The 25,901-nt window shown below is 32.0% G+C and overlaps 1 protein-coding gene across 4 annotated transcripts in view; it reads right to left on the reverse strand.

Annotated features, from left to right (window-relative positions):
• LOC110998393 overlaps positions 1–25,901 on the reverse strand; it is a 106,670-nt gene that overhangs the window by 63,714 nt on the left and 17,055 nt on the right. For all 4 annotated transcript variants that reach the window (XM_045631565.1, XM_045631564.1, XM_045631566.1 and 1 more), the window contains exon 2: positions 23,585–23,844. In XM_045631565.1, coding sequence (XP_045487521.1) covers positions 23,585–23,729 — 145 coding nt within the window. In that variant the 5' untranslated portion in view covers positions 23,730–23,844. The remainder of the gene's footprint in view (positions 1–23,584; positions 23,845–25,901) is intronic.

Raw genomic sequence — 25,901 nt, forward strand, 5'->3', positions numbered from 1 at the left:
GTCTTACTAAAATCTATGCATCCAAAAAATATACATAAGTTAAACTTAAATTAAAGAAACATAAATATTACTTAACATATTTTTCCTTTTTAAGAGGAAATTACTAAGTAAGTAATATTGTATATAATGAAAAAAACTTGAATTATAATTTCATATAATTTTAAGTAATTACTTTTCGAAGTAAAATACTTACAATCAAATTGCCCCCTGTGGGGCGTGGGCCATACACTGTGAAACACTAGTTTAAGATTACCTTAGTAATCAACCTACCTGTACCTCAGTACAGCAATTTGCGTAATAAAAAACGTAAATGTTGCTTCAGTTATCAAGTATATATACAGTGATTTAGTGATAACAGTAGTGATATATAGTCAATATAATATATCTATTCGTAATCTAAAGTCTAACTAAATTCGAATATTGTCCCAAAAGTTGTCAAAACACAAACGAATAAAAATCATTCTGCCTCTTATAAGAAATAACGAAGAAATAAATTTAGTTCGCTATACTAAAATGTGATACATTTCTTCTATAACTTTCCAAGTATATAAAACAATAAAAGGAGAACTCAATTATTGACCGTATTCAACGGGAAAGTTTTAAAGCTCTGACCCAACAAGATAAGTTATCTCGTACTTTTCTTGTTTTAAAACAATGGCTAATAAGGAACTCCGTCTGTGGAGACCGAAACTTCACCTAATCCTCCAGAGAAACAGTACAAGGATAATCGATTTGAGCCCTTAATAAACAATACGTAAATCTATCGTAAATCTGTATAAATCGAAAAGAAACGATACGTTTTGGTATGAAAAGCTAGGTACTACCTTAGTGGACGTGTTTTACGGCATGAACATAATACGTGTAGGAAACGAATTACATAGTTATATATAGAAATATAGACTCTACGGGTTTTAAAAAGACGATTTGACATTTACGCACAAATGTAGACCCTGTCTGCTCATCAGTGATTTAGCAGATAATTTAACGCCAAAACCCAATAACCTATCTCAATCCATTTTAACTTACACCAGTTTTTTAAATAATTAAAAAGCTATTTGATATGTTTTAAACATAGTCATATATATTTTAATATTATTTGTACGATTTTATTTACTTTATTTGGTTTATAGTAATATAAGAGCGAAGAGATTTCATTCTATCCGTCGCCAAAAATGGAGTGTGTTCGTAGTGTTTGGTTATTGGGATGCAGATAGGAGATCGATCGACTGTCACGGTCTGATCTCAGATTGTTTTCAATCTCAGACTGTGGATTAATTATTGGGTTCGATCATATTCAGACACTAAGTACGTTAGCGGTTACATAAACCGTTTAATAGGTATTTGTAAGTGCCCCAAACCTAATCATAATTAACAGCAATCTTTTTGTTTAAATCAGCAGTAGTCAAACATTTAGTTCCAGCCTAGGTTGCTTTCTATTCGAAAATGTAGAGCCATGCAGACAATTTCGTCTATAAGAAGCTTAAACTGAAAAAGAGTGATGGAGTTTTTTACAAAGTATTATTATTTTAGTACAATTATTTAGTAGTCGTCCGGTATATGGCCTTGATTTGAGAACGAACAGTAAAGTTAGAGCTGTTTTACTAACGTTCATAAGTGTATAAAGTTACCTAGATGAATAAATTGTATATAGATATTTTGAATTATACAACATTTCTTCGCTTTTGTTTTGCTTAAAATTTTGAATAGAAATACTTATTACAGCGTTTTGTTATCATATAAACACTTAATTTTTTTAAATATTTTACCAGATGTTCAGTATAACAGTTATTATATTCCAAGAATTGAACTACAATAGAATATTGTATCACACAATGTCTGGTTCGAGTTCGGAAAGTGATTCTGTTATGGAAATTTCAATTGGAATAGTTATGTGCATGTTGGACGACACCAATTATCGCTAGTTTCGTTTAGGTTTTATACAGATTCTGTATTTGAAAATAGCAGCTTTTTATAGAAATTCCATTTTTGAAAACTGGCACTTTGCATTTTTTAAATGCTGTTTACTTCACGCAAACCGCGTCTAAATATTATTTTATAGGCTTAGGGCCTGTTTCACAATGTCTGGATAAGTTCCAAATAAGCTATTTATTACTACTTGTAGGATTAACACTATTTTTGCGTTTCACGACTGTCAGATAGCGCTATTTGTCATGAAATGCCAAGTATCTTATTCGGAACTTTCATCTTTCGAACAATTTATGTGTTGCATAGCTATTTGGCACTTTATCCATACATTGTGAAACAGGCCCTTAGTTTATTAAATAACATTCTAGATGTGCTTTAGCGGTCCACCATTTATTCAGTCGTAGAACGATGTTCTATACACTAAAGCTTTTATCGGTAAACAGACTTTTAAAGGAGGTATATTAAGATAATAGGTAATAGACGTAAATACGGTTTATGTACACTACGACGAAATTAAATTAAGTTATGGGAACACACAAGACTTGGTAAGAGGACTATAAGAGGTCCTTGAAAAAAATATATTTATTTCTGTATATAATTGTATGTGGTTTTATTATAGATTTTGTTGAAGATTAATGATTTTTTATTTTTTTCTTATGTCAGTGACAAGTATGTTTTTGTTTTCAATGAGAATAAATTTCTTGAAACGACGAAAAAATGAGGTTTAGTTATTATTAATGATAATAACCTGAAGTGATGATAGCTTGAATAAAAAATTGATGATAGTATTACAATACCTATACTAAAATCCAATACCAAAGTTCCTATATCGCTTTAACTTGTCTTGAAGATATTTTTTATCTAGCTCAAAGATGGTGAACTTTTATCCTTTTTACTACAACTGGGAGTTCCAGAACCCAATGAATAATACATTTCGCTCTTGAAGGGTTAAAAGTTAGGAAATAAAATGCTTTTCAATTTTCAGTAGCCGCATTTCAGAAAGCGAGTGTAGAACTCAATATTGTCTTATATTTACGCGAGTATTCATTAAACAATATTGGTAGAACAGTGTTGGCCTAGTGGCTTCAGGTTCGATCACCGGCTGAGCACCAATGGACTTTCTTTCGCATGTGCGCATTTAACATTTGCTCGAACGGTGAAGGAAAACATCGTGAGGTAACCGATATGTCTTAGACCCAAAAAGTCCACGACGTGGGCACTGGAGGCTGATCACCTACAAAGATTTAAAAATGATCGTGAAACATATTCAGAAATCTGAGGCCAAGACCTAGAGAGGTTGTAGCGCCACTGATTTACTATTTATTCATTAAACAATACGTAGTTACTGAACCAAAACGATTACCATTATATTATCGACTTACGAACAAGAATTATTGAAAAGTTCGCGTTGTTCCCATGACAATCTCGTTAAATTCTGTAAAATAAGATTAATACAAAAACTAAATACAGTATTCTATGGTTACTGATTGCAAGTAAATAATACAGTTTTAACAATAATGCAATGATTGATATCGATGCAACAGTTTTTTTACCATAGCCATTTGAAACATTCAAATTGAATTCTTACAAACTCACAAGCACTCACGCCTTGTTTTATTTGGTTTGTTACTATAAATTCATGTCTCGGTAATATGTAGCCTGAATATTTTACGCGATAGGTTGGTGACCTGTTACCACCTGACTTCTAAACGATACGATACCTATTACTGGTACTGTCACAACGTTCAATACCTGCAGTATGTAAACCTGTAAAATGCAAGTGTTAAGCGGCCAATAAACTTCCTTATTTATAAAAAAATATTCACAGATAGAATATTGTAGGCGAATTATATGATATGTTGTATTTTTTAAAGATTCCTTAAAACAATAAATTGGCATTACAGCGCGCAATTTCCCAAAATAAAATGATAATGCCAGTCGCGCTTATAATATGCAACCGCGTCTGCTGCCTTTATTCGTGGCCTCTAAACGCAATATTTTATCGTTCGATTCCCTTTGTCACACCCAAGTAAAATAATTGCAAAATCTGCCATTTTCCGCGGGGTCAGTATAAGAAACATTTGTGTTAGCAGCGGCTCTTACATAATTTGACATATTTAAACAACCATGGACGCCGTTATAAAATCGCTAACTTTATTCACATTTTCCAATCCCTTATTCGGGTGGAAATTACGGATGATAATTCTAAATATTTGATACGATAATTGATTTTATGTGCTAGAATGCTTATTTTATACATTACACTATTATTTTTAATATAAACCGCTTTTATGGCTTAGTGGGTAAAGCACGTAATGTTTCCTTCAAGAAAAGAGCGTAGCAATTCTTGAAAGGTCAGCGACGCCCTCTCGTCCTGCGGTTTACAAAAAAACACATCGTGTCTGTCCCCGGTTTCACTTGGGGTATGGTGATTGCGGTGCAAATCGATTATGTGTAAGTCATGCTCATTTTCTTATAATTACCTTCACCATAAAACCACGTCTTAATTAAAAACATTAGTTCACAGGCTGGGGTCAATCACCTATACTTTACTTTACCGAGTTCCTGGTCGTAATTATTAGACCACCAAAGCATTCAAAACATGGCCTCCTAATATATGTGGCTTAAATCCGTGATATTAGTGCAGTTAATACCATCCGATCTCCGGTTACACTCGGTATCAATAGAAACCGGTCCACTATGATCCGAGGCATATTGAGGGTGGGGTTATGTTACTTAATTGTGACCGGATTCTGTACACATTATGATACATCTTAACTACGAGACTTATAAATCTTACTATGGTTTAATCCGTCAATATAATTTCTACGATATTTACATTAAAACGAACGATAATATTTGCCTTCGCAGTAATATGAAATATGTTTATAAGTTTTTTGTTCACGATGGTACAGCAATCTCGTACCTAAAAACAACTACTGAGAAGTGCTTTGTATTATATTATATTATCAAAGTCAATTGCTTGAATTACAGTATAAACTATAATTCATAATTTAAACCACACAAGAGCGAAAACATTAGTTGTCGATGACGACGATTACAGACGCACATATTGCAAGGGGTACAGACAAAAGATGGATCGCCGAAGCCATTCGCTGCAGGGACACCTCCAGGAAAAAGAAACGTGAGAGAGCAAGGAACAGATCCAAATGGAAATTTTAGGAGGAGGCATTTATCCAAAAAGGGATTGCGGAACACGAAATAATGGAAAAACTAAAACTAACGTGGACGAGTGTATAGCAAAATTAACGCCCAACTGATGTAACTTTTATCGTATAGAATTAAAGTTGCTTAGTTATTATTATTACATAACTAATAATTTACTTCGAATACTTTTTAATGAATTATATGTACAAGTCCTTTATTACCTATGAGATATGTATGTCACATTTCCGTCCATTGTCAAAATATATGTTAACAAAGACTGAAAGATAATTTATTGCTATAAATAAAAAAACGCATGCAATCATTTCATTGGCTCTTAAACAAATTTCCTGTAAAATTAAATCAGACCCAAACACAGTACTTTTTGATCGTAAATTATCAGATAATTAAGTATTTAAAAGGCTGAGCTTTTACTGATAAAGGATTGGCCACGTAAACACTGGATTCGCGCCGAAAGCCCGACAAATTGATTGGGTTAATCGCGTACATGAGTGACTAACGAACGCGCGGTGCCGGGACGATAATTAAACTAGGGAACTATAGGTACCGATACCACTCAATCGTTAGATTTGACAGTGACGTAGCATGCGGGATTTTATAGCAGAAATGTTATATTTTGATACTGTCGAAATATGTACCCACATTATTCCAAGAATAAAAAAACAAAATATGACTTTGGCTATTTTGATAATTGCTAATTTCGATATTTTGCTAATTACGAAGGTTTTGCTATTAAAGGGTTGCTTTTGTATTTAGGAGATGGGTTAACGATATTTTTTTTTAATCTTTGGTATTAATTTTTTTGAGATAACATTGCGTGCCATATATCGGTACTATGTGAATGTAAAAACCCCAGCCCGATATTTTCATATATATAATTTCATATATATAGTATATATTATATATACATATATATAGGTACAACACTCAGTAGATATTGTTAATCTGAATAACACCACCCACTATCCACTGTAGAACATCCAGTTCTGATATTTTTACGTAACTTAGATAAAAGACAAGAGTTTATTACGCCGGCTTTTCCTCTCGGCCAACACCCTGTCTTCTTTGCCGATGAGTATAGTTGCCTACAGATTCAAATTTAATGACGTGGAATAAGCGATACCTGTATCTTATGTTCTATAATAAACATATTTTTATTTTATTATATTTTAATAATATAAAAAAGATGCAGTGGTGCTACAACCTTTTAGGTGTGGGTCTCAAATTTCTGTATGTTTCGTTATCATTCTAAAAATGTTTTTCTTTAGCATGTTAATCTTAGAGTTGATTGAACTCTCCAACACTCTGATAATAGATAACCATAGTATATTTCTGTACAAGCCGATGCATAACATTTGTGGTAAGACGAGCTGCGCTAATTATGATTGCGGTGGTGTACAGGGTGTTACAGGGGGTGGTACATAGAAGTATAGGGGGAAAGAAACGTAATGAAGCCGGTTTACAACTCTGTATCGAGTTTTGAACTTTGTGCTATTATTGTAATGGAATAAGGTTTCGGAGTAATAAAATTCTTCGTACCTGTTACGTTGTCAACAAATTGTTAAATGTGTTTTGTTAGACTATGGAACACTTAAAATATATTACTTAGTAATTTTGTACTTGAATCATGGATGTGAATCTCATTCATAATGAGATATTTAGTTAAATCATTATTTATTAGTCTATATTGATGAAATGAAAGTTTTTTAAAATTATCAATTTTCATTGTCACTTTTTTTGTACTGACAAAAACTAGCACACTGATTCATTGGTAAAAGAGCAATGAAATACAATTTTAAATATGAGAAGCGCTTATATGCAAAGAGATAATACAAATATTAAACGAAACAATTATAATAAAAAAGATTTAATATGATAAGTTGAATTTATAGTCAGTAATTATACAACTAACCAAAAGCTTACAGTTCTCTCTAGAGTATGTGTATATAAATAAGTGGTTCTGTTACTCTGGTCACTAATAATAATAACAAAGCCTTTATTGTTGTAATAAGTTTTACATATAGTAGTTTCGTGTCCCTAAAATTAATTTACTTATGACTATGATTGACTATTAACTAGAGTTTAACTAATATACTAACAGTTTATGGTCACTAAACATCTCTTAAATGACCAGATTATTTAGATAATATCGTCGTTCAATTCGTATAATACAAACCTAACATTTACGAAAGATATAACGAAAGAGCAAAAGTATCAGAGAAACAAGTCTCCAAGGACTTAAAGGGCCGTTGTAAGGCACGATCAGATAGCCCTCCGCCCTTATTTTCGTAATAAATTACAGACCACAATCTTTTTCTCCGATTTCACCTGCCATTCCAGTTATGTTACAGGTGCATCTAATGGTCTTTTTGTCTTAAACCAATTGATGTTATTGTCTGGTCTTAGCCTATGTTGGGCAAAACGTTCTAGGATACTTTGCATGGCATTTCAAACTCAAACTCAAAAATATCTTTATTCATATAGGTAAACATGTACACTCATGAAAAAACAAATTAAATTTATTGTAAATTTACATTTACAACCAGTTCGCAAGACAATAGCGTAGAGCGGGTAAGAAGAACTGGCAAGAAACTTTCCGCCATTCTTTTCAATCGTCATGTTTTTTCTGATTGCGCCTTAGAAATCGCCAACTCTTATCTTAAAATGTTACTGTACTACTACTATAAATATATAATATTTTATAGAACTAGGGGCAAACGGGCAGGAGGCTCACCTGATGTTAAGTGATACCAATCTGTTTTAAAAGTTTACATATTGAACGACTTCTATGTGTCAAAAGATAATTTTGGTCAAACCTTTAATTGAAAGCCGACCTAAAAGGCTTTAAAAATATGAGATATCGAGCGGATGTGTAAGGAGAAAACTTGACTGCTCTCCATTAAAAGTTCCCCCAAGTTCGATCCTAACTATTTCTATAGATTTTATTCTAATCCGTGCAAATAAAAAACACTCTTTATTTCAGAAAAAGTTTTAAGGGACGAAAGTCTCTCATCTCGAGAGCTGTGAAGGAATGTGCGAGAAAATTCTTTCAAGCAATTTTCAACCTTAATCCGTTGCGTTTGGGATATGTTTACGATATCACGAATTCAGCAACGTTAACAAGTGAAGATGTTTTTTTTTTCGATTGTGGGACTTATATTGTGAGAGGTAGAGGCTGAATTGTTTTCAAAGTCGTTGAATCATCAAACACTCGAAGGCTCGAGACGTCTTACAACAGACGTCAAAAATGTGAAGTTTACTAACGAGGGGAATAAGATTTGTTCTGTGTGTGACAAGATGTTTCATAAAGATATAAAAAGTATTTAACAAATCTTTATGATTATTATGATAACGTATTTCAAGCTTAGATTCGGTCTTCATCTGTTCCAAATTAAATCATTAAATTTCTTGAGAAGAGTATATACGATACAGATAATATAATAATTGACTCTGACTAATAATGTAAAATGTAAATTAAGATTTTGCGCGCCACTGTGTGTGGCAGAATATGCGAACGATTTACGACCTTAAAATTTTGTACCTTATTCTTGCAATAAATAAATTATTATTATTATAAAGACATGACCTTTCTAAAATCGTTTTCTGTATATTTCAAATATTGATTTATATTTATGGTATATACTCTTAGATTACGTTTCTGTAAGGGAACCTGTACTGTTACTCCATTGCTGTTACTACCAAAAGGGAGGCTCACTCAGTCACCGACTGATGAGACCCAAGTCCCCAGTGGTTTTTATGCAATAAACGATTACGGAATACGATGAAAGACGAGAAGAAGAAGAAGAAGAAGTTTAACCATCAGCTTTACCTGTATATGTGATATTTGAATTGATAAATATTTGATGATCTATTCCGCTTTGTACGCCTGCACGTGTTTAATTTCTTGAAATCATTTGGATTTGCTTTTTTTCTTTTTTCTTTTTTTTTTTTTTGTACCCATCTCGATCCGAAAAACGATTTTTTGTTTCGCGATCCCCAAGCCATCAGCGCTATTGAGCAAACATCATTTACACATCGGTGATACATACAAACGACAGGATCGGAAAAGCGATTAGAAGTTACAGAGTATGGGCGATGCAGTAGGAGGAAAGCATTTCTGAAAGACTTAAGTAATATAAGTATTTTTTTTTAATTACTATTATATATCTCATTTTTCTGTTCCCAAGGTCGTCAGCACTGTGGATATAGAACGAACATCACTACCACACCGAACTTAGATACAAAAACGTTAAGATCGGTATCGCTTTTAGAAGTTACAGAGTACAGGCGCTGGAGGAGAGAAAGCATTCTGGAAGACATGTATAACATATATAAATAATGTATTACTTATTTAACCATACGTTTAATGATGCGCATTGATCTAATTAAATCCCACTCAACAGATGTTAACTTAGAGCAAGAATATAGCCAAAGAGCCAATTAGAGTCTACATCGAGTGTGAACTCCCGATAACAATCGCACTTAGGAATACTAATGTGGATACAACTCGTTATCTTGCACCCTTGAGACGTTTTTAATATTCTACAAACACCTTGCTTGCGCCAAGTGGTAATTTAAATTCAGAATGTCAATACTTTCGATTTGTTTTAGCTATTTGGTGAGTGGTCCTATATATTTTTGGGACATATTTGGAATTCTAACGATCCCGTGGGGTCTATTTAATTATAATTTTATTAAAATGGCTCAGGTAAAAAGGTGACAAATAGTTATGGTAACGATACTTTTGACCAAACCAATTTGATTATATCACATTATGCTATAAACCTGTGGAAACAGATTCTCTCAGGTGTTTCTTCACTGACCACGACGTTTAGACATGAGCTATCGACTGAAGAGGGAAAGAGACAGTGACAACATTTAACATCTATTTTAGCTTTGCGTCTTAAACCTTTTTTCCATATAAAGTCAGATTTTCCGCATTTTGACAGTGACATGAGAAACATTTGACCCTAATTTCCATGCTCTAATGTCTACCGTCGTTCAATTCAAATATATGTCAGGGATAACATATGCCCAAGTTTTGCGAATGCTTACTTCTATGCGACCATGACCTAATTCAGTGGATTTCAAACGGTCTTCGTAACACGCTGACGTCACAAAACATATATCCGTCTAATTGCACCGTTTTGACTAATGTATATTTGTCTTTTTCAACACAGTGTAAACACAATTTAACAGAAAGAGACATGGTATCAATACATATTCGTATAGATATTTTTAGTTTAAACTTATTATCGCAAGATATACCACAAAATAGCAATAGATATTATATAATTATAACGAATGTGAATTAATAATAAGATCACGAACACCTTGAAATGAGAACGGTCAAAGAGGAAATTCGGAAACTGGCAGAGTGAGACAAAGAGTGGTTAATCAGTCATCCAAACGAACTAGATCGCCATTTCATGATAAAACAGTATGTGAGACGACTAAAACGTCACTATGTTCTAGAAGACCGGCAGTAGCTCTAGGCAGTAGATGAGTAGATGCTTCCAATAGGAAACTACTCCACATGACATCACCACAATACAGATTCCCTCATAGCCTTAGGGCTGATTGCAAGGACGCGCAGAAGAAGAAAAATGAATCGCAACTCGTCGGCCGGACCGATTGAGGTTTTTTATTCGTTGAACTAGGCTGTTTTTTATGGAAATACGAATTGGAAAAATATAAAAATGTTTTTTTATTTTGTACTTGGGGTTTTATTTGGAATACAACATTCTCTATGGTATACACAATTATGTGTGTACGTACAAAAAGGTTGGCTAAGTAAAAATATCATATTTTAGCAAAACAAAGTTCGCATGGGCAGCTAGTTTATACGAAATTATAATGTACATTTAAACTTTAATAACATATAAAAATGTTTACTATTAAAGTTCTTTTTTCAAAATTTGATTAAATTAATGAAGAATGGTCCTAGAGCCAAATTATGCAGAATCGTAAAAAATAACAAAAACTAGATACTTACTTAAAACGATTCTTAAAATGATCTCTTCGTTATGTGGAAGATAGTAAATGATACATTTTTTCTATGCTTTTAAATGTCGAAGTTTTCGCATGATTTATACTTAACAAGATAAAAAGTGTCGTTAAATATATACCCTTAAAAATCTTATCCCGACACATCTCGTGGAACGCGTCAAAACATTGTCTCAGTATCTCCCCTCGCGAACTGTCAAATTGATAACACGAACGCGACATTTATATTGCCTAATCATAAGCGGGAAAGGGATGGAACTCTATTCAGGGTTTTCACCTGCTCTTTGTATAGCTGTATAGGTTTCCGAATGCAATTAGTTCCCACGTCAATGCGATATTTTTAGCTCTCGCATGGAACTACTGTAATTATCCAATAAAGTTGCCAGGAAAAAAATAACAAATAGAAGACTTTTAGTAAATAAAATTTTTGTATGACAAAATTGTCTTATATTGTGAAACTTCAAATTAAATTTTTATATCTTGGAAGATAAGGGGTAGTAACATACAATTATTTCAGTCCGAATGTATTTAATTATAAACTTATTACGTACATCTTAAAAAAGGTTTCCTTCAAACATGGTAAGTATAGGTGAAAACTATTTGAGTAAAATTTAGAAAAAACTAACCAAAACAAACAGTGTAAAATTATTACGTAACATAAATAAGTATTTATGAACAAGTGCCACAAGGATCAAACTTTTTATAAAATAATTACTAATTATATAATATATAAAATAATTACATAAAATAAACTACTGTAAACAGTTTGGAACTAAAGTGGGTTTATTATTATTAATATTTATACAGTACTAAATAATATACCGAACATTGCTACTAAAAGCTCTTTACGTCCTCCATATACGAAAGCTGCTTTATAAAAGTTAGCCATACCTTCGCATCACAAATCTTCATCGTTTATTACTGTAAAGTGATTGTCAGTTGAAATTTAATCTGTGAAGTGGCAACCTTGATATCCATCACAATACAGAAAGATGATGAATGGAGACACAGTAAAGCACTTTGCGGTGAAACAATGTTATATACCTCTATTAATAAATATTAGTCTGCTAAGTGTTTGTTCTTTTGTGTATTACGTCACAACTTTAACACGTAAATCTATTTAAAACGAACTTTTGTCTTTTGAAAACATAATGCCACCGTTTATAAATGGATACCCGTACGTTTGTTCAAAGATCAATATTTAACATTTAGGGCCTGTTTCACAATGTCCGGATAAGTTCCAAATAAGCTATTTATTAGTTATTGGTAGGATAAACAGTATTTTTGCGTTTCACGACTGTCAGATAGCGCTATACGTCATGAAATGTGAAGTATCTTATTTGGAACTTTTATCTTTCGAATAATTTATGTGTTGCATAGCTATTTGGCACTTTATCCATACATTGTGAAATAGGCCCTAAGTATGATACTTATAATAATAATTAATAAACTATAAAATGAATAAACACTTTTTTATTATTATTTTATAGTATGATACTTATACATGCGTATATAATTATATATAGAAAGAGCATGAATGGAACAGTGAGACATCGCAAAAGAACAGAACTGATAAGATTCACGACGACTGTAGTGGTCATTATAAAGAAAATAAGGTATATATAATAATAGACAAAAAACATTACAGAATGGCAACCACAAGATGGAAAAAGGAAAAGAGGAAGACAGAGAAAGAGATGGGCAGATGATATAAAGAGAATAGGAGGCGCAACTTGGACAAGAAGAGCTAGAATTAGAATAGAATGGAAGCTGCTGCGGAAGAGTGTCACACGCTGATCACCAAAACCGGCACATCTGATGTATTAGACTAACTATATGTTATTTAAACAAGTTTTTATATAAATTATACTGGGTGTCTACAATTTTGTACCATATTCGTGCAATGAATAAATTATTATTATTATTATTATTATAAAGACTTATGCCTGTTTCCTCACTAATGTAATTCATCGTGTTAGAAATTGTGTACGTAAAAATAAATAGTCTTTGTTTGCAACCGAAGAACCTATACCTGCCCCGTCCTGACAGACGACCTGAGTACTGAACCCTCTGCATTAATAAAGCATACAGAAGCTTTGACTATTTCAATAGAGTTCTAGATTAAAATATCTCCTTTCATCTGTTAATAATTTGTGACCTCGGAATTATCATTAAAACGAAACATTATTTACTTTAGCCTTTTTTCAGAAATTATAAGCTTGTGAAAAGGATTTAACATTTAACTCATAGTTTAGATTTAGCGAAAGTTAATTAATGAGATCTTAACAATCTTTTAATTAGAAACTTTTTGTGTATGCTTTTATGACTTGGTCCACTTTATAATACGCTATATCAATGGACAAGCGTTAAAGAACGCCACCTATACAATGTTTTGTTCTGTAACATAAGATTAATATATAAGAATTTCAAATAGAAACGCATATTTGATTTATTAATACTTTTATGTAATAGGGTACTAACCTGATGTTAGGGTTAGGTTACTTGCGAGTGCGTTGCCGGCCTTTTAATATTTGGTACTTTTTTTTCTTAAGTCGAACTTGTTTGGAAATACATCGCTTATATAACTCAATGAGACCATAGCTAACCACGTGATACACTCGAAACGTAAAATTCTCGCGTTACATAGACAAATTAATACCTTTACATAATATATTAGTATACAATATAGCCTTGACATTCATTTTTACGTAACTGAACCAACATTTTTCCAAGTGACTTGAGAAATTCATAGCATTTATTAGGAGCTTATTATGTATTACTTTGGAATATGGCCAACAGTCGAAAGAGATAGAAAGCTCGATAAGACGATAATAATCTTAGAGTGAAATATTTTGTATAAAACATTTTTAGTTTGACATTGTTATTTAATTTTTAAAGCACGAAAAGTCAGCCAGTTCAAAGTACAATAGTACTCTTAGGGTCTATTTCACAATGTATGGATAATGTACCAAATAGCTATGCAAGACATAAATTATTTGGAAGATAAAAGTTCTGAATAAGAAACATCGCGTTTCATGACGAATTGCGCTATCTGAAAGTCCTGAAACGCAACAATAGTCCTACCAATAAGTACTAAATAGCTTATTTGAAACTTATCCGTACATTGTGAAACAGACCCTTAGTATGGTGTTATTTTGTATAAATAAATATTTTGTATGTCTTGAATATGCGAAAGCTGCCCCCGCGAACTTCGTTTCTCCTTAATGTGATTTTGTTTAGCCTACCTTTTAGGACATACAAACATGGAACAGAGAGATAACCTAGACCTATACCCCAGAGACTGTTGTCTCCGGGGTAGCATAGCAAAGTGAACACAGTTTCCCTTAATGAAAACTTTTTAGGTTTTACTGTGAATTTTTCTTTATATAAACCTCAGAGTTCAAGTCATAAGTTTTTAATTAGCAAATAAAAATAGAGATTGAATGTATGCAGTATCATAAAAAATATTTTTTTTTGTCTAAAAATAAAAAATAAATTTAAGGGTCGACACTTAACTTTCAGATTCGCAGACCGAAGCGATATGCACAGAACATTTCACGAAGATCAGTCGAGCCATTTCGGAGAAGTTCATAACAAATACCATAACACGAGAATCGTATAATATATTAGATGAAGATACGTTTTTCGTCTTATCCCGCATTTATCGCAATTTCTACGAGATTATTAAAACATCTGATGTAAAACAACCAAAAATTTGAAGATTAAATTAAAATTCAAGAGTCCTTATTACTCCGAACGAAACTAAATGCACTTTTGATTGACTAACAAAGCATAATCTAAGTGCCTTAGAATAGATTGAAGTAACGGCGGGGCTTTGCCAGTCTGCAATTGTAACGATACTAATTTGTTTTGACTTGGAGCAAATCTCTGTTATAATTTACTGTCTATTTCCTGTGGTTTCTTGTTTGATTCGCATTTTTTATAGAACAGGGAACAAATAATTTAAGAGACCACCACACCATCTTTACGTTTGATTTACTTCAAGTATGCAACTGAAGTAATTTACACGTTTCTGAGGTCTTGCACGCTGCACCCTTTTAGATCTGGGCATCAGATTTCTGTATCTCTTTCGTGATCATTTGTGTATCCTAATAGGTAAATATTTTTCTGTATTTGACACAAATTGTCGTTTTGGGCTTAAGCATGCTGTGGTCTCTCGAGGTTTTTTTCTTCCTTCGATAAAGTGTTAAATGTACAGATAGTTTGTCTATAAAACAGTTCCAACCAACGACTTCAGGGATGAGAGTCGAACACTGCAACCACACCAGCTCTAAAAGAAAATTTTTCAAATTAAACAGGGCGTGGTATTTCTAAAATATTGACCAAACAGCTTAAACAAACAGAATATGGAGATATTTTCAAAAATAGAACGCGAAGCTGTACTAAACTGAACCGATAAAACAAAGGAAAACTAACAATTCAAAGTACAATTTATTAAACTTTTACATAATATCGAATGTAAAGTAATATTAACAGTTCATTTTGCAAATTTGTTCCGTTGCTTTCATCAAATTGATAAACAATCTATTATCAACTTAACAAGTGAGTTTTAATAAAAACTATTGAGAATGAACAAGTATTGGTATGTTTATTCTACATTAAGTAAGGTAACATTATTTACGATAGAATTATATCGAACATACAATACAATTAAACTTTTCGACTATTTATTATAGGCCTGTTTATGACCAATTATGAATATTTCTTTATATTATTAAAAATTTTCTAATAACATAGAATAACATTGTATAATTTATAGAAGATATTTTCTGTCAGAAATGTAACTGTAAATACTGTCTAGTAATTGATATGTGTAATAATTAGTATGTTCTAGATATTTATGTAGTCGTTTAGAAATTAGGCAATCTAACAAAATACTATGTTTTTAATACAAATACGCATTAAGTACTATTAAGGAAATAAATTATTAACGAAATTATATCAGAGAAAAGACGATATGACCCATTGGTGTATTGGTGTGTTAGTGCACATTATACATTATGTTACTATCACCTTAGGCAATTAGGGCCGTATTAAATTATTATGTTTGTTGCCATGGTTACGATTTTTTCCACGTACATGGTTACCATGGTAACATGGTAAATTTAAGACACAAGTTAGGTGATAATTATTACATACAAAAAGGACATACGCGAACTGTTGTAAACCCAGAATCTGGCTAAGTTCCTCAATATTTATATCACCGAATAAATTGTAAATTTACAATTTATTTAAATTGTTTTTTGACGTTCATAAGTGTACATGTTTACCTATATGAATAAAGATATTTTTGAGTTTGAGTTTGAGTTTTGAACTCCGCATTAAAACGTTATTCGTACTACGGCGCAGATTCCAAAGTCGTTCTACTTTTTAATCAGGAAAAGTACACATCCAACCGCTTAATACTTCAGTTACACTATGAAAAGTTAATTGTTTTTTAATAAATACCACGAGCCCGCTGAGCGTGTTAACCTAATTTGTTCCAGTTAACCAGTAGAAATTTCATGCTGGTTTTTAACTTGCAGTTTTGGGTTTAAAACTCCGCCATTTTACACGAATTTTGGGTATTTTAGAAGTTTAATTGCTAACGGCTTCGGGTTATTGTAGTGAATGAGATATTGTTGGCTCACGGTTAAAAACGTTATAGTTTATAAATTCAAGTATTATCGAATTTCAATTTAAAGTACTTATTATAAAATAGCATTCGAAAAAGAAATGCGACTGTTTTTAGTTACGCTTAAATAAAAACCATAATATGAAGAATGTTACTACATTAAACAAAATCATGATCTGTTTAATGATTAAAAATAGTATAATATAATAAAGCACTTAATTAATTCATATGAGAATTTCAGCTATAGAGTATCAAATCTATCTATCTATAAAGCGTGTGTGGTTTGTTTGAGAAATTTTTTTTCAGTCAAGACAGTTTACTTAATTCATTATCGCGAACAAAATTATGAGACAAAAAACACATTATTCATGAAGGGATCAAATCAAAATCTCTTTATTACTTAAGTCTTAACTTACTAAAATATTTTAGTACATCCCTTTTAAGTTAAGTGATAGGTGTGTGATTTGTTTATTAAAAATGATCTCTGTATGATGAGATCTGTATGATTAAAAAGTGTGTGGTATGGCTTGGGAAACATAGAAAAGACGGGATGTCTTACACCCAGAAAATCGACAATAAGTGTAAGGCACATATGGCTGACCTGTTTACACAAATAAAAATGATCCAATAAACGGATGCAATGATAGGATTAGATAAGGGTTGTAGCGCCACTGGTTATATCTATATATTTAATATACCTACTACGCCATCCGTGGTTTTATCAATAGGTTCTACACAAACAAAAAAAATATACATGAGCAGTTAGATTTGCCAAAAACTTCAAATATAACTGTCAAAACATATAAAATACTGCGATAAGGGCTGTGAGATAAATAAACGATAGATATCTTAAGTAACCATTATGTCCCCTTGAAATTTCACCCTCCAAGGTGCTACTGACAACTGTAATTGATATACAGCGTCATTAATCACTGACTCCTAAATTGATACATGTTTTGTATACTTTTTGGTATAGCGAAAACCTTCTTCAAAACCCTTAAATAGGGGGTTTGGCAATACTCCGTCTATTTTTTAGTTTTTTTTTTAAATCGACGAGCTACAAAGTATATCGTTATAAAGAGTTTAAATACGATGATGGCAACTGCGGAAGCCTATAGGCTATATGTTAGCCGGTGCAGCCGGCCTTTAGGGGGAACTGTGTCTTTTATGTTAGGAGGTCGTATACCCCAGAAAATACATGCACTGGAAGTCAATTCCACAGCTCACTTCATAAAAGCAAATGCCTTGACAAGCGGACTGAAGCGGACTGTAGAAGACTCCCAATAATCGAGGTGCTGACGAAACCTGAAATTATTAATAATTGTAAAAAATATTAAATGTAAAGGTTTTATTAGAACATTTTAATATCTTATATATCATATATTTCATCTTTTTATCTCATACAAAAGAAGATAATGAGAGAATGTTAACAAAGCATCTTATAAAAGATTTTCTTAGATGTTCAAGTATTTCTAGGCACACAAAGCTTTCATAATCGACTGATTGATTCGATTTAGAATCCTTATTAACGTAATCGTAAAGCAGACTATCCGTCTGGAAAAAAAATTCAAATTACTCACACACTGACTTACAAAATAAACTCAGTATTTTCGGAATTGGTTACTAAACTATGATCTGTAATAATTATTCTTGTATTTTATACCAACACGTCCGTGTTAATTTCTGAAAAATAGCTTTAAGGGTTTCGGGGGATCCATGTATTCTATATGTAATTTATAATATGTACCTAGGTAATTGAGAACCGGTATCCTTTTGAGGTTTTTTTTAATTAATAGGCATGTGATTAGACATACATTATTAGTATATCAATATTCATAACTCATCATTAATTATTTATGGATAAGCTCATAGCTCAAGCTAACATCCCTGCATTTAAGCGCTATATAACGACTGTGAGAAAACAACAATAACATTTCTGGGAATATACATACAAATGTTGATATTCAAAGTCAGTTAATTTGGTTACTGAGCAGTGCCGACACTTACAGAAACTGTGGTAATTATTTTAAAACAATTGAAAGTATAAAAATAAATTAAATATACTTATTAAAATAATTTTAAAACACAATCTAGTCTTAATATATATATTTCTTGTGTGCGTGTGTATGTGACTGAACTCCTCCTAAACGACTGGACCGATTTTTTGACTGACGAAATTTTTTGTGTGTGTTCAAGGGGATCTGGGAATGGTTTAGATTCACAATTTTGTCCGCTGGACAATGTTTTTTTAATTAATTTTTAATTTATTAGTAGTTGTTGATTTTGGAATGTTTTACATTGGATCCGACAGACGGCGCTACCATCGCAGTGTCAAATTTTAAATAATATTCGAATTTTAGTCTGTCCCGACAGTTAGCGCTGCGATCAAATTAAAAAAAAGTTTTGTTATCATTGTGTTATTGTAGACCATGGGCTGGATCGTTAGATATTGTCATAACATTTGAATTATAATTTTCATCAAAATGGTCCAGAATGTTTTAGCTTATTAAAAAAAGTTCGAAATTTTCAAATTAAAGACGTGTAGACAGGACAACGTCTGTCAGGTCCGCTAGTATATATATATATATATATATATATATATATATGTAATACATGTCCTATGCTAAACAATAAATTAAAACAAAAGACAATGCCCTAATGGGCACAGCCAGGTTTATTTATATTTTCTAACTCACGACCTCATTTTTTGGAATCAGTATACTTAATATAAGTAATAGTTTTATATACACAGGGGAATAAACTAATTTAATTAGAGAAATCTCCACATTTTGTTTATTTTATAACATCACGGGTGATACATCAATGAATTAGCCCCCTGAGATCAGTCGCTACCATTAGTCGTTAACATTAGTTAAGCTTTTAAAATATTAGTACAGCCTAGAAGGCTTTTACAAACTTATGAAGCATACGTTAGGACCTTGTGTCTAGTTTTAATAGTAAACTGTTGTATGGGATAAAGACAGGGTCTGTGTCACACTTCTTTATTTGAAATTATAAAACAGTAGACCCTTCCAGAATATTCATTTTATTTCTAAGTTGCCAGTACTTATAATACCAGTACTTATAATACATAAAATAAAATCTGTTTTAGTGAAAGCGCAGCTTTTCCTGGCTCATGAATTATCTTAAAAAGGAGGCTTCAATCAAGTAGTTTATATAATATATTTCGTAAAACATAAAAACAATGGAAATAAAGGCTGACTCAAACATAGTTTAATAATATTTAAATTCAAATTATTTCATGCCTTCAAATACAAATTGTTCAAATACAATTGACATCAGAGTCACTCCAATATAGGTAAACTTTGTTGAACATGGCATACGTCACACCCTACTGATGCCAGCAATCTTGAGTAGGTACTACTTCGATTGTTAGCTTGGCAAGCAAAGCAAGCAAAGGAAACACTGAGTGATGTCCCTCCCTAACGACTCCATGACAAACGCTTTATCATTCCTCCCTCCCAGGTTAAGGCCTATTACAGATTTTAATTCAGACTTGATTACATTGGGGAAACAATTAACTGTAACAAGAAAATGAGGTTTTTTAGAATGCATGTAAATCTGTTGTAAATTAAACCTACAGGATCACTTATTACATTTACTTAAAGCTTTTTGTTATCCTTAATAATATTGCGTCATATTTTCACCGTTATAGCCAACGGTTCCAAAAATTGAATCCATGGGTTTTCGAAAAAAAAATTGATACGTAAATGTAACAACTTCCATGAGTTCTTTCAGACAACAGATAATACAACAAAACTACAGCTACAGATTCTTTTTAATTTAACTTAATTAGGCGTTCTAACGTATACTACCTATCTCGATCTACCTAATTCCTCTTGATGAAAGTAATATCTTAACTCAAAAGGACAACGGAATGGAATTTAACCGAAAAATATTCAAAAATCATAATCACGTACAATATCTAATCTTACGTGTATTCATCGCAACAAAGCTTCTGTAACTAACAAAAGGAATCAATTTTCGAAAAATAAAAAAGCCACAAGTGTTGGATAACTTAGTTTTCCCCAATGCAATTAGCGTCTTCAATCGTGGCAAAGTAATTTTTTCTTCTTTGAATTTTAATTGAACCCAGTCAGCAACCTAGTTACAATTTATTAGGTGCAGCGGAGCGAGGCAGCTTGTTCAGATCTATAGCGTTTCAATTGAAGTCTTTGAGCGCAACAAAGCAACGGGCCAACAAGTAATACGTATTGCACTAGAGGCATATACTACGTAACAGGAACCTTTTCAACTTTTAAGGCTTAATATGTAACAGTATTTTGTATTGAGCCTATACGAATGAAATCTCTATCGCTCGAACCCAATAATTAATACACATTCACAGATTGAAAACAATCTGAGATCAGACCGTGACAGTCGATCGATCTATCTGCATCCCAATAACCAAACACTGGTCAATCCATTTTCAATCGACGGATAGAATGAAATCTCTTTGCTCTTTACACTTATATTTGATAATCAATAAAAACCAAATAAAATAAATAAAAAGGTACAAATAATATTATAATATACATGTCTATGTTTAAAACATATCAAATAGAGTTTTAATTATTTTAAAAACTGGTGTAAGTTAAAATCCTGAGATAGAATATTGGCACAGATGAACTGTCATTTTCATACAAAGGTCTATCCACATACATCGATCCGACCTACCATGGATAGCTTGTATCGACAGATGGCTATTACGATCCGTCGATTGATTATTGGCAAAATTTGGATTAAGATGTCTATATCAGATGGTCAAAAGTGGATTGAGATAGGTTATTGGGATTGGGTCTTTACTACTACATATATTGAATGAACAGTTGATAGGTCAGGTCATTGGTTCGTGACCTTTCAGGGGTTAATGACATCGAGTTCGGAAGACGCGTTTTTTTTTAAATATTTTGTTTCCATATGTTTTCTACAAAATTGAAACAGTAGCTATAATACAAACAAATCTGTTTAACTTCCTAATTATTAAGGCATATTACAGTTTAGTTTGTGCATTACATCCAAGCCAGAATTATGAAACATCTGATCGTCAAACATCATCAAAGTGCGTTATGTCAACTTGGAAAGAATATCAATCATAACGCATAATTTAACGACATCGATGATTTACGGAGTCGTTCACAAACGTCGGAACTTGCAATTTCTTCAGATGCTAAGGGCACATTTAGCATATTTTTTATATTATCCAATACGACGCAAAGTTTGGGTGTTTGCTATTACTAGTTCTGAAATTCTAAAGCATATTAACAAGACAGAACTTACTTTTAAATTCCTGAATTATAATTGTACTAATCACTTTGTATTGTGGTGATTTTAAGCTATGAGCCCTCTAGATTTATGTGTCCGATTCGTGGTGATTGGTTCCTTCTAATAACCATGACGGTGATAAGCCTCATGTGACATGCTGTCTTTGCTTCTAAGGTATACCGGATTCTTGACTTAAAAACCTGAAGGCACATGAAGTCATACTTTGACGGTTTTTAGGTTTTTTAGGTTTAGTTATCATGATATGACCTGGTTTGGAAACCAGCCTCCCAATACCGTCACAACTGTATTATTAATTATTATTGTAAATGTTATATGGGAGAAAGATAAATAAATTATTATTATTATCATTTGGTTGGTGAATTTTTTCAAAAACTTAAAGGTTATTTTAGGTTTTTTTACAACACCAGGCTACTTAAGACTTCTTAAAATCCAGACGTCTGGGAAGTTATAAAAGCTACAAAGTTGCCACAAACGTGTATTTACGGAGAAGCTGGTAAGTAAAGTAAAATTAAATAAGTCAGATTTCACGTTTTTATAAAATAAAATATACGTGTTCTACCACAATATATTATTCTTAATGTGTTCATAAATACACAAGTACATATATTTTTAGACGAAGATTTTTCACTTTAGGGACTTATAAAACGCGCTGAAGACTATTTTTAATATCGAAAAAGATAACATAGTAAGAACATAAATTACCTATAAGATCGTTGAATTAAATCACAGTTAAAATTATTAAACTTCATTAATATTGTAACGACACAAATTTTTGGATAATTGAAATTGATAGTTAACACTAATGATGCACAGAATTTTTTGGGCAGCTATATAGCTCTATCAAGGTATGATAAAGGTGAAAAACATTATTTGCTGTCAGGGGCGTTGGCGAGAGACAATAGAATGTTTTTTATAACTATTGTCTAGCCCTCCGTTACGGATGGCAACGAAAAATAATAACGTGTATAAAGAGGGATTATTTAAACAAAATATAAGGTGCTCTGTGGTTAGAATAAACTTCTTATAATTTGCCTTATTTGTAAAATTCTTTACTTAATGAATAAAAACGGTAACTTAATGCATTGTGATAAAACCTTCAATTTTAAAATACGAATCAAAAAGACAAAAAATTATATGATAGTCACATACTGGAAATGGCTAAAAAAATTTAGAATTTTACACAGACTATGTTCTTACCAACTGGTGACGTCATCTAACGTCTATGCTAATATGTAAATTGAAATTACATAGTTAAAGAAAAATTTATGACAATAACCAGAGAGAATTAATTTTTCAATTTTTTTATGTTCTTTATAGCAATTTACTTACACTAAAATAAGCCAATGGCCATGGGCGACGGTTATCAACGAATTCTAAGTGTCTTGCCTGTTCGATTGTGCCTTAATTATGTTGCAAGAATCATATAACATAATTTATTTTCCTTCTTGCGCCAGACGTTCCGACTATATGTCAAAAATACGTGACAAACTTTATACTCATAGGAAAATTAGAATATTAACTCACCATCTTGTTTTACGGTGTTCCCCAGCGGCCCACAGCTGGCCAGCCAGCCTAAGAAGATCCATCTCAGCATGAGCCCGCAACTGTCTCCACGCCGCAGTTCAGGCTGGTTATGAAAGTGCCTTGTAGTCGGCCTCTGCCGTGCCATATTCCATACAATCTCATTGGCCAGGAAAATGAACTCTACACTTCATTTTATAATTGACAAATTTTTAATCTTTAAAAATTGTATATTTCACTTTAATATCATGTTAACTGTTCACCTATTAAGAATAATAATTTAATTTTAGATAGGAAATAAGCAGAGTGTCCTTTTAATATATCTATTAGACATTAAAAAAAAAGTTTCTACAAAAAGAGTTTCTCTATTTTTTTCCTAGACCCGAGGAACAAGAGAAAACACACAGTCATCAATTCAATGCTATGTTATAATAACTAAAAGCTTTAGTAACATCATCCGGAAATCAGCTTCATACGATTTTTATGTTTCTGTGTTTTTATTTAATTAACTGTAATTCTGTAAAAATCGGCGAAATGTAACAATTATTATACTACCTACTACTAGATACATAATTATGTAAATAATGTAACCATTTTATCAACCAAATATAATGTTCTTAAACATACAATAAATAAATCGGTGGCGATAAACCTTTTTAGGTCTAGGCCTCAGATTTCTGTATTAGTTTTATAAACATTTGTCAATCTAAAAGGTAAATAAATGGCTCAAATTTAAGGCTTCTCACGCTCAACGAATAAGTGCTGCAATACAGCCCCAAGGGCCAAACTTAAATTTTATTTTTTGTTATTGCTTTATAGGTTAATAGATGATCACTCTCCTATACCTGACACACGCCGTCGGCTTTTTGGGTCTAAGGAAATCCGGTTTTCTCACGATGTTTTTCTTCACCGTTACAGTGAATGTTAAATGCGCAAATAGAAAGAAAGAATGCCCTGCTGGGGATCGAGCCTACGACCTCCGACTTGAGAGTCGCATGCGGAAGCCACTAGGCATACACTGATCTACTTTTGTTTATTATTTGCAGATCGCATGTCGCTCGTATTCTACTATCAACGATAGAAATCATGTTTCTATTTGGAAGCTAAAATTTTCCGTTGATAAATATTTGTGATCAGGGGACCTCACTTAAGTTTCAAATAATGTTACTAGACAAATAGACAAAAGCCATCGCGAACAACCATTATGAAACACTCGATCATATGCCTTTCGGGACAATGACGTACTGAACACCATAATTCATGCTTCTACTTCCCTTAAACATTTCGGAAACATACGAAATTGAACTGTATGTAATGGTAATAACGACTATGAGAGGTGCGGGACATTTTTCAGTGCTTTCGCTTAAGTCACGCGATCTGCTTATTGGTAGAATAAAAATAACATTATTAGGCAGGGAATTTCGAGTTATGAACACGAATTTAGGAGCGTATTACGGCTACAGGTTATATAACTAATAAGGTATTTACAGCTATGATGTATACTGGCTTTGTCGACGCTTCTTGCGTTTGTAATAACAAACATAATAAACAGGTTGTATATACCAACTATGTAAAAACTGAAATCTACGTTTTTGTATGGTAAACATTATTTCAATATAGGCGTTTTTACACATATGGATTTAACTAGCCTTTAGTCTACAAAAGTACTACAACAAAAAATAATAGAAAAATACATCTAAAACTTCTTTAATACGAAGTACGTTAAATTTTAAATAATTAAAAAATAATAATAATTTAAAATTATGGTTACATCCGATAAAATAGTTTTATTTAAATTAAAATAGATATTAAATAGCGCAAACAATTATTAGAATGAAAATGGCGTTAATTTATATACTGATAAAGCATAATATTGCTTAACTAAATATAGTCATTATAATATGAATACCGATTTCAAATTGAAATTGGTAAACATTTATGAAGGGTGTATTGAAATGTTGAAGATATTATCATACATAACAATAATCTTTTATAGGGTAATTGGCTGTAAAATTACGCTTGGAAGCTTTTAAATGTATAAACCTAGTCAAGGGATTAAAAAGCTCTACGTTTGTTAAAAGGTTCCGTATTCTTTAAATTATTATCATTCAAATTATAGAGTATTTGAAATTTTACACTTAATTTTAATTGATAGTTAGCATTCATTACCTGTTTTTAAAATTTAACTTGGTTCCGAAATATCTATAAAAATATTATCCAAGTATTTATTATTAATTGGCTGTTGAACTGAAAAATATCTTTATTCATATAGGTACACTTATGAACGTCAAAAAAACAAATTAAATTAATTGTAAATTTA

This window comes from Pieris rapae, chromosome 16 (assembly GCF_905147795.1).
Source record: "Pieris rapae chromosome 16, ilPieRapa1.1, whole genome shotgun sequence".
In the NCBI taxonomy this organism is placed as follows: Eukaryota; Metazoa; Arthropoda; class Insecta; order Lepidoptera; family Pieridae; genus Pieris; species Pieris rapae.